Source organism: Mastacembelus armatus, chromosome 9, assembly GCF_900324485.2.
Source record: "Mastacembelus armatus chromosome 9, fMasArm1.2, whole genome shotgun sequence".
NCBI classification, from domain to species: domain Eukaryota; kingdom Metazoa; phylum Chordata; class Actinopteri; order Synbranchiformes; family Mastacembelidae; genus Mastacembelus; species Mastacembelus armatus.
Window position 1 is genome coordinate 18279974 of NC_046641.1, and position 12896 is coordinate 18292869.

General features: G+C 40.3%; 1 protein-coding gene across 1 annotated transcript in view; it reads right to left on the minus strand.

The window, feature by feature from the left end:
- Positions 1-1682: 1682 nt before the first annotated feature.
- The window catches only part of dapk1 (death-associated protein kinase 1), a 61793-nt gene continuing 50579 nt past the window's right edge, over positions 1683-12896 (minus strand). The window contains exons 19-26 of the mRNA XM_026322300.1: positions 12793-12870; positions 11133-11349; positions 8908-9093; positions 8621-8818; positions 8044-8182; positions 7680-7800; positions 7388-7576; positions 1683-6757 (exon numbers count right to left, since the gene is read on the minus strand). Coding sequence (XP_026178085.1) covers positions 5462-6757; positions 7388-7576; positions 7680-7800; positions 8044-8182; positions 8621-8818; positions 8908-9093; positions 11133-11349; positions 12793-12870 — 2424 coding nt within the window. The 3' untranslated portion in view covers positions 1683-5461. The remainder of the gene's footprint in view (positions 6758-7387; positions 7577-7679; positions 7801-8043; positions 8183-8620; positions 8819-8907; positions 9094-11132; positions 11350-12792; positions 12871-12896) is intronic.

Consider the following 12896-nt stretch of genomic DNA (forward strand, 5'->3'; position numbering starts at 1 on the left):
GTGGTCATCAGTTCAGGTTTGTTAACTTGTTATATCTGAATGGGAAGACGAGCAGCATGTGTTGACTAAGGAGCATCCTAATCTAAGGAATGTTGACTCTGTAAATGAAAGGTTAGCGTTTCATGTATCGCCAGGGTTTCCACAACAGCCTGGGAGATAAACTGAGTATTCATCAGGCTTCAGATAGCACAGGACAGCAAATAACTTCACCACACAAACATGTAAACAAAGCCAAGATTGTGATATGATTTAGACATGACATAAACATGTCACACGGGTAATGTTACTTTGCTAATATCCAGTAGTCTAACATGTTAATATTTATAAAGTTAGCCTGTAAATGCTCTAACATTTAAAGTCTGCCTGATAAAGTGGACAATATTATCTCACACACGTGCTGGTGTAAAAGCACAAGTGTCAGTTCAGTATTTAAGCTGATTTAGAAGCATTTACACCCGACTGTCCAGAGCTTGGGCACGTTTATTTTTCAACTATAAAATGTCCTGCTTGTTATGTTTTTTTGGTCTAATCCCTAATCTCTGTCTGAATAACAACAATCTCTGGTGTGTTGCTAACAAATGTTCTTACACTGAACAATGAAACCCAACCTGTTATATACTTATAACTACACTATAGTGTGTGATAACCCATTGGTTAAATCTGTATACACCAATTATTGTAGTGAACTCAAGGAATGTAAACTATGTGAATTTAACCTAACCTAAATCAGTCATTAAAAAGAATGAATGGTGTTTAGATCTTCTTTCTGAACAGTGTGTTGTAATGAGATTCACATCATGTCTTCTGCTGTATTAGTCTTTATCTGAACAAACATTTTTGAATCACAGGCAACAAAGCAGTTTGTACAGTTAAGACATACCCAGAGATCCTCAGCCTGCAGTCATGTGAGTGTGCGGGTGGAGAGTTGAGGTCCCTGCAGCCAAAGCTCCACAATGAACCCAGAGAAGTGTAAGTAACACAGCCTGGAATTTAGCAGAGGACAAGGCAGACAGACACCCAGAAACAACAGAGATTTTAATTCACAAGTGGTGCTACTGCCTCTACCAACTAACACTGAGGGGGAAATATTTGAATCTTTTCTGATTCTGGATAAGTTAAAGCACTGCAGCCTTTACATTCATCCAGTTAGTGGTTTAGTGTCATTTCAAGAGCAGAAGTGTGTGATTTTTTTATTTATTTATTTTTTAAAATTGACTTTGCTCCCAGCACCTGTTTTGAAAACCTTAGTTCTGTTTCTCTTCCTGTTTTCACTTCTTTTGGCTTGTTAACCCTTAAAAAAAAAAATCTACTTGCAAACACTTGTCAGTCGTTATTTCTTTAATTTTAATATATTTCAGAAGGCTGAGGAGATTCAGGTTTTTAAGAGAGAAATACTTCTGTATATTGGGTCTTCTTTGGTCCTATGATTTAAATCATCTTGTGATACATCTTGTCAGATTTATTATGTGACTCTTTGTGGGGCCTGGATTCCCAGGTTGGGATCCATAGCTGTAAAGTAATCAACATATTTATTTGGTGTATTTTTTATTAACTAAAGAAATCTCTTAATGCTTCTTAATCCTTGACAAGACCTTGTTTACACTACACAGGTTGATAAGGTGCAACCTGAGCAATGTTAAAAAGATCTAACTGCATGTCTTCAAATAGGAATAGAGACAAAAATAGGTAAAGAATTTATTATAAAATGTATTACACTATAAAGTGTCAGATGTACTAAGAACATGGCATTCCAAGACATGCTTAAAGAATAAAACATAAATAGCGACAAAAAGACTTGTGCAACATGGCGATTAGACCAGAGTGTCCGAGGGAAAATTCACTCAAAAGCAAGACTGAGTATGTCTCTCGTCATCGAACAGAAACATACAGAAAGATTTTTGAGGACACCTTTAGCTCAACACCAAAAAGAGACAAACATGTCATAGTGAGTCGCAGCAAAAAGGTTTGCAAAAAAGTGCCTCTTTCTGAAACAGGAGAAACATAATATTCACTTCCCTTTGTGAAACCTCACTTCTCAGCTTGTATACTGCACAAGGCAATAATAGAGGAATGAACAGGTGTGTCACAGGCACACATTAGTGATGATTATACACAACTTCAACAAAATCTTCAATAAAACAAGAAAAACAAAAATGATGTTTCTCACCAGTTTGTATTTGGACACTCATTGGATTTTTATCAGCAAACTTCTGATTTGTTTTAAATTGTCACCATATTCTTAGGAAAACTGTGGAGTACATTCATTTTGCCTTATTTGAATCAACATATTTGGGCAAAAAAAAAGAAGAAATATTTAAGTGAGGGGAAACCTAACAAGAGGTGAGGATGAAGTGGAGGAAACAGGCCTGGAGTATTTACATCACAGCTGAACATTTCCTGTGTTGATTGGCAAGGTAATGAAAGAAATACATGATCTGAAATAGTCTTTAATCTTTAAATAGTCTGTACTCTTGTTCCATTACTGAACAGATGTAACACTGGAGGAAATAAAGCAGGCAGGAAATACTGACAAACCTCAATGCTTTCTATAAATCCGTGACATTACACCCTAAAAAGGCCTTTTAAATCTACGTTTCGGGAATGAAAGACTTTTCCCAACATGAACACATGCACTGAAAAAAGCAGCATTTTCCTGATGCCACTTTAGGTCACAAACATTATCAAATATCAGCTTATGCAAAGTGAAAACGCTTTTCTCAGACACTTCTGTTGTGAGCAGCCTTTCAGGGAGCTGGGTTGCGGCTTCTTGATAAACTGAAAGAAGATGTGAATCCACGCATGGTCAACCAACACTGAAAGCAATGCTAAGAAAAGCTCAGACAGAAGCAGCATCGATGCCACTGTGCAAAAATCTGACAATGCAGTAACTAGTTTGTTAATGTCTTAGCACTGGTCACTAACGCAGAAAGAGCAGTGGACGAAGCAAGAAAAAGGGGCAGCGTCAGGTGTGTTTGCTGTAACTGACTCTTGACATAACACATGACCGTTTAGCTTGGTAGAAAACACAAGTCAGCCAAATGACAAAACTCACCTTACTTGTTATTTTAATCATTTCGGTGGCACTTGATATGCAAAGTAAGTAGAATGAGTGGACTGTTCAGGGTCTCAGCTGGACCCTGAAGTTGAGCAGCATCAGTGCTGAGCTTCACCCCGTCTGTCATGATGATTTTTAACATTAAGTCAGAAATAACATGTGACCTACTACGAACAAATGTTGATGCAGGAAGGTTTTACAGTCCCCACTAAGACACTGTACCTTAGCAAAAAATTATTTTTTTTCCAATGCTAAATAGTCAAGGTTCCCTTGGTGTGAAGGATGAAAACATTTAAATCAATTCATTACTTTATATGTTTCCAAATACTGTTCTAAAAAGGAACAAATATGCAACTACATTTTTACAAAGATTCCTGGAAAGGACAAAGTAATCTGGCCCTCATCTGAACCTGAACACGCAAATGTCTCTACAGGCAAGAAATAGAAGTTTTCCAGTCAATCACATAGTCGGGATTTTTAGCAGCAACTGCTAACGAACTCAAATAACAGTCCCCGAACTGTCTGTTTGTTTCCAAGCCAATAAATACCAGGACTATAGAACAAGGTACCCAAGCACGAGGGTTGAGACTGAGTCCAGACCAAGTTTGAAATGTAAACAGCAACAGAAAACAATGCAATCTGATTTGATTAAATGTTGCATTATTTTCTAAAACTGGAATTACAACTGAGACAGAAATACAGTTATAAAAGAAATTTGGTAAGCCAACAATAAAGGTTTCATATACCTGCTTTCCATAGTAAACAAGCATTACCTGCACAGGTAAATGACTGTGCAGGAAAGTGCAGGTGATGTCAATGAATTTTGTTGCAGTTTGAAAAGAGAACAAGGCCTGAGACCAACAACTGTAAACAGATGAAGTTCAAGCTGAACCAAGAAGACTGAGACAAATCTGAGGCTTCAACTCCATTCTTTCCAGGAAAGAAAAGTCACTAGAGGTTATTAGGAAACTCAGAGACCTATCAAACAGAGTTATCAAAAAAAAAAAAAACCCCGAAAAATATCCTGGTAACACTTTATATTAATGAGTCCATAAATTTACATTTTTACTTAAATAATATCCAAACATTTTTTTCCGAAAATAATCAGAGACTTTCAGAGTCAGATCAGCTCAACATGCAGACTGTGTTCAAGAACAAACATGGGTCAGAAAAAAATATATTTTTTTATAATAATGAAGTTTTTCATAAATTAGCAGACATTACATTTCCACTAGGGTTTAAATGGAGGAATTTCTTTCAAGGAAATTCACAGAAGTCAATAATAAACAACAAAAAGAACTAAGAATGGTTAAAGTCTAAACTGTATTTTTCTATATTTAATACCAAACCAGGAAGGTTTCCAGGAAGGTTTTTGGAGATAATGGACGTGTAAAATAAAGTGTTACCAAATCAATCAACCAAATATTAGTTGTTGGACGGGTGCATAAAGAGGACACCTTTAAACTTAGCTGTAAAAATCTACAAACACATCAAGGGTCCCTTTGACTCTGCCACAGTTTTACACCACACTGAATCAAATCTGAGAGAAGACTGAGCAGAAGCAGAAACACAAGCAGAAACCTAAAGATCTGATTTTAGTTGTGACACTAGTTCTTTTTAACTTGGTCACGTTCTTTCTTCAACAAGCTTTTCCTACCTAAAATGTAAAATGGCCTTTTCCACTTCAGCGACAGATTGCCTGCTCTCTGACTGTGATTGAAATTCATTTTACTATTGGTGTCAACAAGGCACAGTTCTTTAAATGTTTGGAAAGAACTACTGTTTATAATAAGACTATTTGTGCTCTTTAGGGAGGTAGAAGGCCACAAAGGCACTCTGAAAAAATGCTGTTAATTCATTAAATGCTAAGCTGAATGGCCAAATATCACTTCAGTAAAACAGAAACATAGAGAAGAAGAATATTATATGTAAGTGTGATGGATGGTGTGTGTAAATATGACTGGAGGATGGTTATGAAAAAGGTCCAAATGTGAGACTGCCATCTTTTTAACTACGAATGTTCCTTCATGTAGACATGATAAAATGCAGCTTTTCTGTACGTTCTGATAGCTGTTAGCATGAGGCTTGGGTGAGCAGCAGGGTAGGAGGGGCATTACAAAGCAGCACAAGAACAGAAAAAAAGCACAGGATTGCTCTTTGGAGCTCAGGACGTTCAGTTCTTTCACAACATTCATCGTGGAAGGAAGGGCTGGCTGTACAGGTGTGGAAAGCACAAACACAACATCTGGTTCATACACCAACTTAATGGAGTGATTAAAAAGTGAGCAGCTGGCTGGACTCTGGTAACGATTGCACTTCATCTTCATTCACACACAATTGTGTAATGCTCCTGTTCAGGGGAAATGTCTGACATGTGCTGAGGACAGAGAGCTGACCCTCTTCAGCTCAGCGGGATATGACGGAGCTGATGGAGTTGTATGATGTTCCTCCATTACAGGTGGGCGGGTAGCCACTGGCGGCCCTTCCCAGCGCTTCCATGTTGACCCTGAAAACAGGAGAAGCTTTGAGCAGGAAGTCGGCGGCGTCTCTGCGGCCGAGCTCCCTCAGTTTGGCCATCAGTACGCCCACTGTGCTGTCTGTGCGCCTGCTCCACTCCTGCAGCAGCGCCGCAGTCGGGCTGGGCTGCAGCATGGCCTGCTGGGAGTCTGCTTCTGAGTCCAGCTCAGGAGTGCCGTTTGGAGTGCCGTTGCTGTGTTTTGCCACCAAGTCTGTGAGACCGAGATTCATGGCCAACAGGCACCAGTCTTTCCCCAGAGCATCGGGAGGGTCCAGCATGCGGCAGAGCTTCCTGCGAGCCAACAGGGGGACATCTGATATGTGGATGTCGGTTCCCAGAATCCCCTGCTGGTAAACCTCAGCACAGCCAAAAGACAGGATGCTGCTGAAGCTCTCCCGGTAGCCGCCCATGGTATTGGTCAGCGAGGTTTCCCGCTGGATTTGGGCCCGGAAGAAATCTTTGGGTTGGTAGATCATGATGGGAGCGTGGTGCTCCCGCAGCTGCTGAGGACTCAGGTAGTATTTGGCTGTGAGGAGTCCAGGGAGCGTGGAGGCCAGCAGGTTCTCTGTTATACTGCAAATGGTGTCCAACAGGGTGTAACACTTGGCACGCTCTGAGTCGTGCCCGCGCACCTGAATCTCCACCCCTTGTCCGTGGTTAACCAGCAGGATCATGGCCTCCACTCCCGCCTGGTTCACTTTAGCTCCGTTGGTCCACAGATGGATATCTCCATCGATATCCTCCCCACCGTCCTCCTCAGGCTTCTGCTGGTGGCTCCAGCGACACAGGTTCACCTGCAGTTTGTGGAACAGGCCACAGGGGAAGGGAGTCAAGTGCTCAGCAGGGACAAGTCGCACACCGCCGTAGATCAGAGACTCCTCGTCCTCCTCTTCGGTCCATGAGCGATGGAGGCCATTTGTCTTGATAAGGGCAGGAACATCCACCATGGAGGGGTTGGTGAGGTCACGGGCACAGACATCCATGGCATCCAGAATCTGCAGCAGCTCGTCCACGTCGTTTTCAGGAGCCAGAGCCTGGACCTCCTCCAGCCTGTAGCGGCCCCTGTAGTGGTGGATGGCCTTGGGAGTCTCCACAGAAAGCAGCTTGCCGAGGATGTTGCTGCAGAGCCAACGAGGCTCCAGCAGAACCACGTCCTGCACCGTCTCACTCTGCATGATGTTGATCTGTGGGAAGATGGAGGAAACAAAGTGGGATGGTAGTGAAGAAGGAAGAGAAAAAGAAAAAAGAATAAGTTTACAGTACGATATAAGTGAGAGATGGTGCAGCGAAATAGTAAAAGAAAGTAATAAAAAGGTGTGGAGAAAATAACACAGCAAAGATGTAAAAAGAATGTTAATTATAGTGAAACATATTGACAAAGATACAACAGGAAATTGTTGCTGCAATAATAGGACTGGACACTCAGGATGCCTAATTGGAAACAAATAAACACATAATGAAAGTTTAGAGATAACATCTTCCTGCTGTATTATAATTTTGAGGAACTGTTTACAGCTGAAAACAAAAGGTTTGGTTTTATTTAATCAGAAACAACAGTGCACCATGGTGGCAGCACAGTGAACTGACCAACAGCAATTTTTTTCATTTATTATTTTAACCAACTAAATAAAAGGTGAATTTATATCAGAGCTGTGATTCATTTAATCATCAATTAAATATTTTGTAAACAAAAAGGAAAATATATATGACAGTAAATTAAGACAAATCAAGCAAGGAAAAATTTCATAAGCTAAATGATTAAATTAAACTATTAAAATCAGAAGACGAACTAATAGTGAATAATGAGGACTCACCTCCCCCATGCTGTGAAGCTGCAGGGCCAGAGTACGGAGGTGATCCTGGCTGACCAGAGGGTTGATGTGCTCCTGGACGTCACTTACAAACTGCTGCCACGACGTCAGCTGGTTCGGTCCGCTCAGCTTCCTCCAGCTGGGCAGGGTGGTCAGTAACCGCTCTGACAACAACGTCATGGGACAGCACCTCTAAAACCAGAAGTGTTTTCACAGTCAACTATCATTTCTTTAGTTTAACTGACTGCTTTAAAGAAACAGAGATAAAGAAGTAAAGATATAGAGCAGAGCTCACAGAGATGATGTTAGTGCGAAGCTCCTGCAGGTGACTCCTTAGAAGCTTCATGTCTTTGGAGTTTGAGGCTCCAGCGTCCATCACAAACAGTTTGTCACTGATCTGAAGGTCATTCCCAAATCTGAAAACAGGAGTACAGACATTCAGTTTATGTTTTATTAAAGCAACTTAGATGTCATGTTAATGACTGCACTGGCTCATGGAGAGTGTAGTGTTTACAGTTATCTGACATAACATAACTTTGTTTATTACAGTTTATTACAGAACCATATCACTTGACACTGTGGGAGGTGCAACCTGGTGAAGAAAATCATTCAACAACAGAAAAATCTTGTTATATATTTTGAGTGCTGGGATTCCCAACCTATTCCTGACTTCCTTGAGCAGCGCTCTTTCCTTATCGTAGCTGAACTCTCCAGAGAAAGCTCTGGGGACGTCAGCAAGGTCAGCATGTGTCGCCACCAGGACAACCATCAGAGGCTGCTGGATTCGACCTCCGAAAGCTGAAGAAGGAGAGGAAAACACAAACATACTCAGAATAGTCAATAAAATTAATACATTTTTACTGACATTGGCCCAAAATTGCCAAGTTCTAGAAAATCACAAATTATGATGATCTTGTCAAGTCCTGTGTGTAAAAATTAGAAAAGTTGTAGTTCACACATTGTCTTCTTCAAAGTTATCAAAATGTTTATTCACAAACCCCAAAAAAAAAAAAAAAAAAAAAAAAAAAAAAACCCAACAAAAAAACCCCAAAACCTTTTCAGTCTCAATTGCATGGAAATGGTATTTAGAAAAACTATTACCAAGACTTGTGACTGTCTTTCATAACCACAAATACATGACAGTAATTCAGGGTAAAGAGGATAGGTTTTGAAATGTCACTGGCCATTGAACCTCTAATTCAGTCATGCTAAAAATACAATAGAGGCTGGTCTCACCGATGTTGTCCTGGGGCAGGGTCAGAGCTTTCAGCAGGTTCAGCCAGTAGGTGATGTGGCCCAGCTGGGTCTCATATGGCTCCTCCAGGCTGAACAGGACCAGATGGATCGCTGTGACGTCATTGGCTGCAAAGTAGTCATAGGAGCAGTAGTAGACTGGATTCCCTGAAAACTCCCACACACTGAAATCCCCCACACCTGTGGACAGGGAAAGAAGTTCATCATGATGATCACGTGTCAAAAGAAAACAACAAAAAAAGTCTAAGAACTATGTGTGTGGCTCTCACCGTGGATGTTGGCGTGCTGGATGTCAATGGCCTTCGTGGCCTGCTCATCAGCTGCAGAGAGAGCGCTGTGGACGGGAGAGAAGACCTCAAGGACGCCTTTGGTGAGGCTGGGCTCAAACATCATGCTGCGACTCCGCACACTCACATTCTCACAACCAGGGTACAGGTTGGAAATACTCACAGACACTAAAAACAGAAGGAGGGACATGTCAGTCACTACAGTGGGGTCAGATTTAGTTAACTTAATATATTCATATTTTCTGGGTGATATTTGTTTTCATATTTTACTGGGGCTTTATAAAAAAAAAGTACTAAAAAGCAGAAAACAATGCAGAAATATATCAACTCAAACCTGATAAACAAAATGTAGATATAATAAAACTCTAAATAATCCTGATGACCTAGTCTAAATGTTTCACAACTTAAGTCTGATAACCAGCTCAGTTTTCTAACCCAGTAATTACACACTTGCTAACACGTGGGGGCGCTATTTTCCTGCAAATTAATCCACAATGCAGACATAACATTTGGATTTCCCCGACACTGCAGGACCACACCTGCAGTTTGTTTTCTTTGGGCATGAATCACAGTTGCTATAATTTTGTATTTGTTTTGGTCTGAGGGCCTGATTTTGACATAATCAAAATAATGGCACATGGATTTACAAGTTTACATATTTGTAATTTATCACTGCAAATTTTGGGGCGATGACATAAACATAAGAAACTGCTGGCGATGTGATCTCTAAAACCATCTGCAAAACATGTTTTGTGGCTATGGATGTTCGTGGTCACTGGGACCAAACAACAGAAAAGTCCTGTTGAGAGGTCTGTGCGGTGCAGTTCACAGCCTTGACCTATGATGAGCAGCTGTTTCTCATTTTAACAGTGATCACTATGGATACTGATCTGCAGCACTGTCCACCTAATATATACAAAATTTTTTTCCCACTTTAAAAAACAGCTTTTGTTGTTTGTTGCAAATAAAATGTACAAGTATTAAATCCTGTCAACTGAGTAGAGGCTTTTCACTTGTCTTAAGACATTTTTTGCATAAATAAAAACAGTGAGAAAGCTGTTGAGTCTCTCAGATTGTATTCTAGCATAGCACAACCTCTCTTTAATACTGTTGTGTGCATGAAGAACCTGAGGGGTCGGAAATCAATACACAGTGCAGAAGAATTTTAGGTGTCAAGTTGAGTTTTGCAGCCTAGAGCATCATGATGTTACAAATCCTGACACATGATGTTAAGTGTGCACTTTTGACAGTCTTAGCACAATATTGACTCCTCTATTAAGGTTGAAAAGATATTTTAAAACTAGACTAATGGACACCATGACAGCACTTGTTCCCTCTGAGCCCTCCTACAATATGTTTTAATATTGACTCATGTCACGTCCACATGAAAATATAACACAAAGTCCATGAAGACCTTCACTAAATTCAGCCTCCAAATAATATAAAGGTTGGGATTGGTAACTCTATACGGCTTACGTAGCTGACCATTATCAAAGCAAGCATTATATCTGTCTGCAAGGTAATGGCTCTGAGTGCTGCAAAATAGAGAGCTTAAAGGAGACACAGTGGGGTGGGAGGGAGGGCAGAGAGAGATTGAAGACTGTGCTGGATTGTGTTTTTATTTTTTACACTACCAGAGACCTGTCACTGAGTCCAGGACTGACTCAGTGTTTCTAGTGTTTCTAACTCTTCCAGCTTACTGGAATAATGTGTTAATTTTAATGGGGGGTCACCTGGAGTAGGTTGTAGGATGTTGAAAGACTCAGAACACCTCATGACTCCAGGAATATCATCGGTGATGCGACTTGATGTATTAGGGACATTTAATCTACTGGATTAACCAAAAGCTACATTAAGTACATTGTGCTCACCAAAGAAAAACCATATCTGGTAATTATGTGTTACTATCTCATAATTACAAAGAAGCACTTTGGAATTATCTGGTAGTTTTTTGCAGCTCCATTAAGGACACCACGAGAACTCTGACAGAAGCTGCTCAATCCCCTCTCACGTTTTTCCAGGTTGATGCTGGATAAATGCACAGGTCCAATAAAAACTAAAAGTAACAGGCTTCTAATGGCCAGTTTGTTATGGTGACCATGCAAAAGCAGCAGCAGCAGACCTTCTTCTTTCTTACTCGAGGATTAAGATTAATACTATTTAATTTCAGTTGTGTCTTGTTTTTGTAGCTTTGTTTCTGTACATACCAGCAGGTTTGGAGTTGATAGGGGAGTTGGGGTGCCGGGCCGTGTTGGTCATGCGGGTCCTCCTCCTCCTGAAGAAGCTGCGTAGGATGCCACATTTCAGAGACTCCAGCAGGGTGCTCTTTCCTGATGCAGAGTGTCCGAACAGCTTCAGCTTGATTCTGGGCTGGATGGTCTGAGTGGGCCGCAGCTGCTGGATGTAGCTCAGTTTGTGGTTGTCCTGACCCAAAAAGCACATATCACAGAATGTCTGTTAGGCTCAAACAAACACTGGAGACTGTACAGCTTCTTCTCATCTACCTGCTCTGAGGAAACTAAAATTGTCTCCTAATGTGACTGAAAAGCTGTGGCTGCTGACAAATGGATAACACACACAGTTTTGATGTGAATTACTCTCTTTAGGGTCAATCTTCTTGCTGTAATTACCTGAATTGATCTACACATTAATCTATGTTTCTCTGTGTAAAAGAAATACTACGCTGTACAGTCAGATATAAACATCAAATATGCCTCCTCTGTAGCCAGCTCTGATTCCACCAACTCAATAAATAAAATTGGTTATCATGTAAGAAATTTTTTTAACCTTCCGATAGATGAGTCACACATCAGAAGTGGCCTCAAAAACTGTAAGTGGTCATGTGGGATGTGAAAACACTCCATCCTCCCACCTGGGTTATGTTAAGCATGAATTCAATAAACAAAGTTCCCAATTTCAAAGAATCACATTTGAGAGGAATACAATAATTCTTATTTATAAAAAATGTTATTAGAGCTCAATGTGATCTCTTTTAAAGTTTCAGAAGCAAAACTTCATACTCTGGGTTTTTGAAAAGTCAGTCCTCTCTTTCAAATCCAGCATCCATGTGCCAACATGTCTTAAATTAGCCCAGCATATGCACAGGATGACTGTTTTCACAGTTGCTTCTTTCATGTTTTCACGCTCTGCTCTGAGTCTCAGCAGGTTTTTTGGAAAAATGGATTACAAAAACGTCAGTAACATTTAGCTTTAGGTTGAAAGTCTGTGTTGTGATACATGATTCAGTTGTTCCCAGTCTGACTCATGTCCACACAGCAGTATACGTCCACAGGTAAAATGCTTGTGAGCAAAGCACTGAAGCCCAACAGCTTCACTCAATACTCTTCATACTTCAGGTCATTCTGGATAAAGCTGCTCAAGTCATACATATTTTCAAAAAGTGTAAGTCATATATCTAAAATATCTGTTCATGTTCAACCACATTTTAGTTATTTAGTAACAGACAGCTCAAAAACAGCCCCAAAATAAAATACAGAAGATTAGTATTGTTTCTTCAGTATTTAAGAAAAACATTTTAGATAAAGAAAATGCCATACACTACTGATAAAGCATTCAAGCGTCACTTTCTACCTGTATGTGTTGAGTAAAAGACTGTCATGTCTAAAAATGGTGTGTTGCTAAAATCTAACACATTCTTGTTGGAAAATGTCTCTCTCCACACCTCTTCAGTGAAATACGCCATGTGTGATGAGTGTTTGTGAAATCTGGCCTTGCATTATGCAGAGTTTAGGTCTTTACAGTTCCTTTTATTCCGTCTAAAGTGTACTGTAGAAAATACAGAATCATTGGGTAAATTTAATGTCGTATTACTGATAAACCTAGGGCTTGTGTTTGTTCATTTTTTACCTTTTTAAGTTTGCTCAACAAAGAAACTATGTGCTCGTGTTGACCCGTAGAAGCCAAATCCTCCACCGTCTTCCCATCCTGAGAAACAAAAAAACAGGGATGAG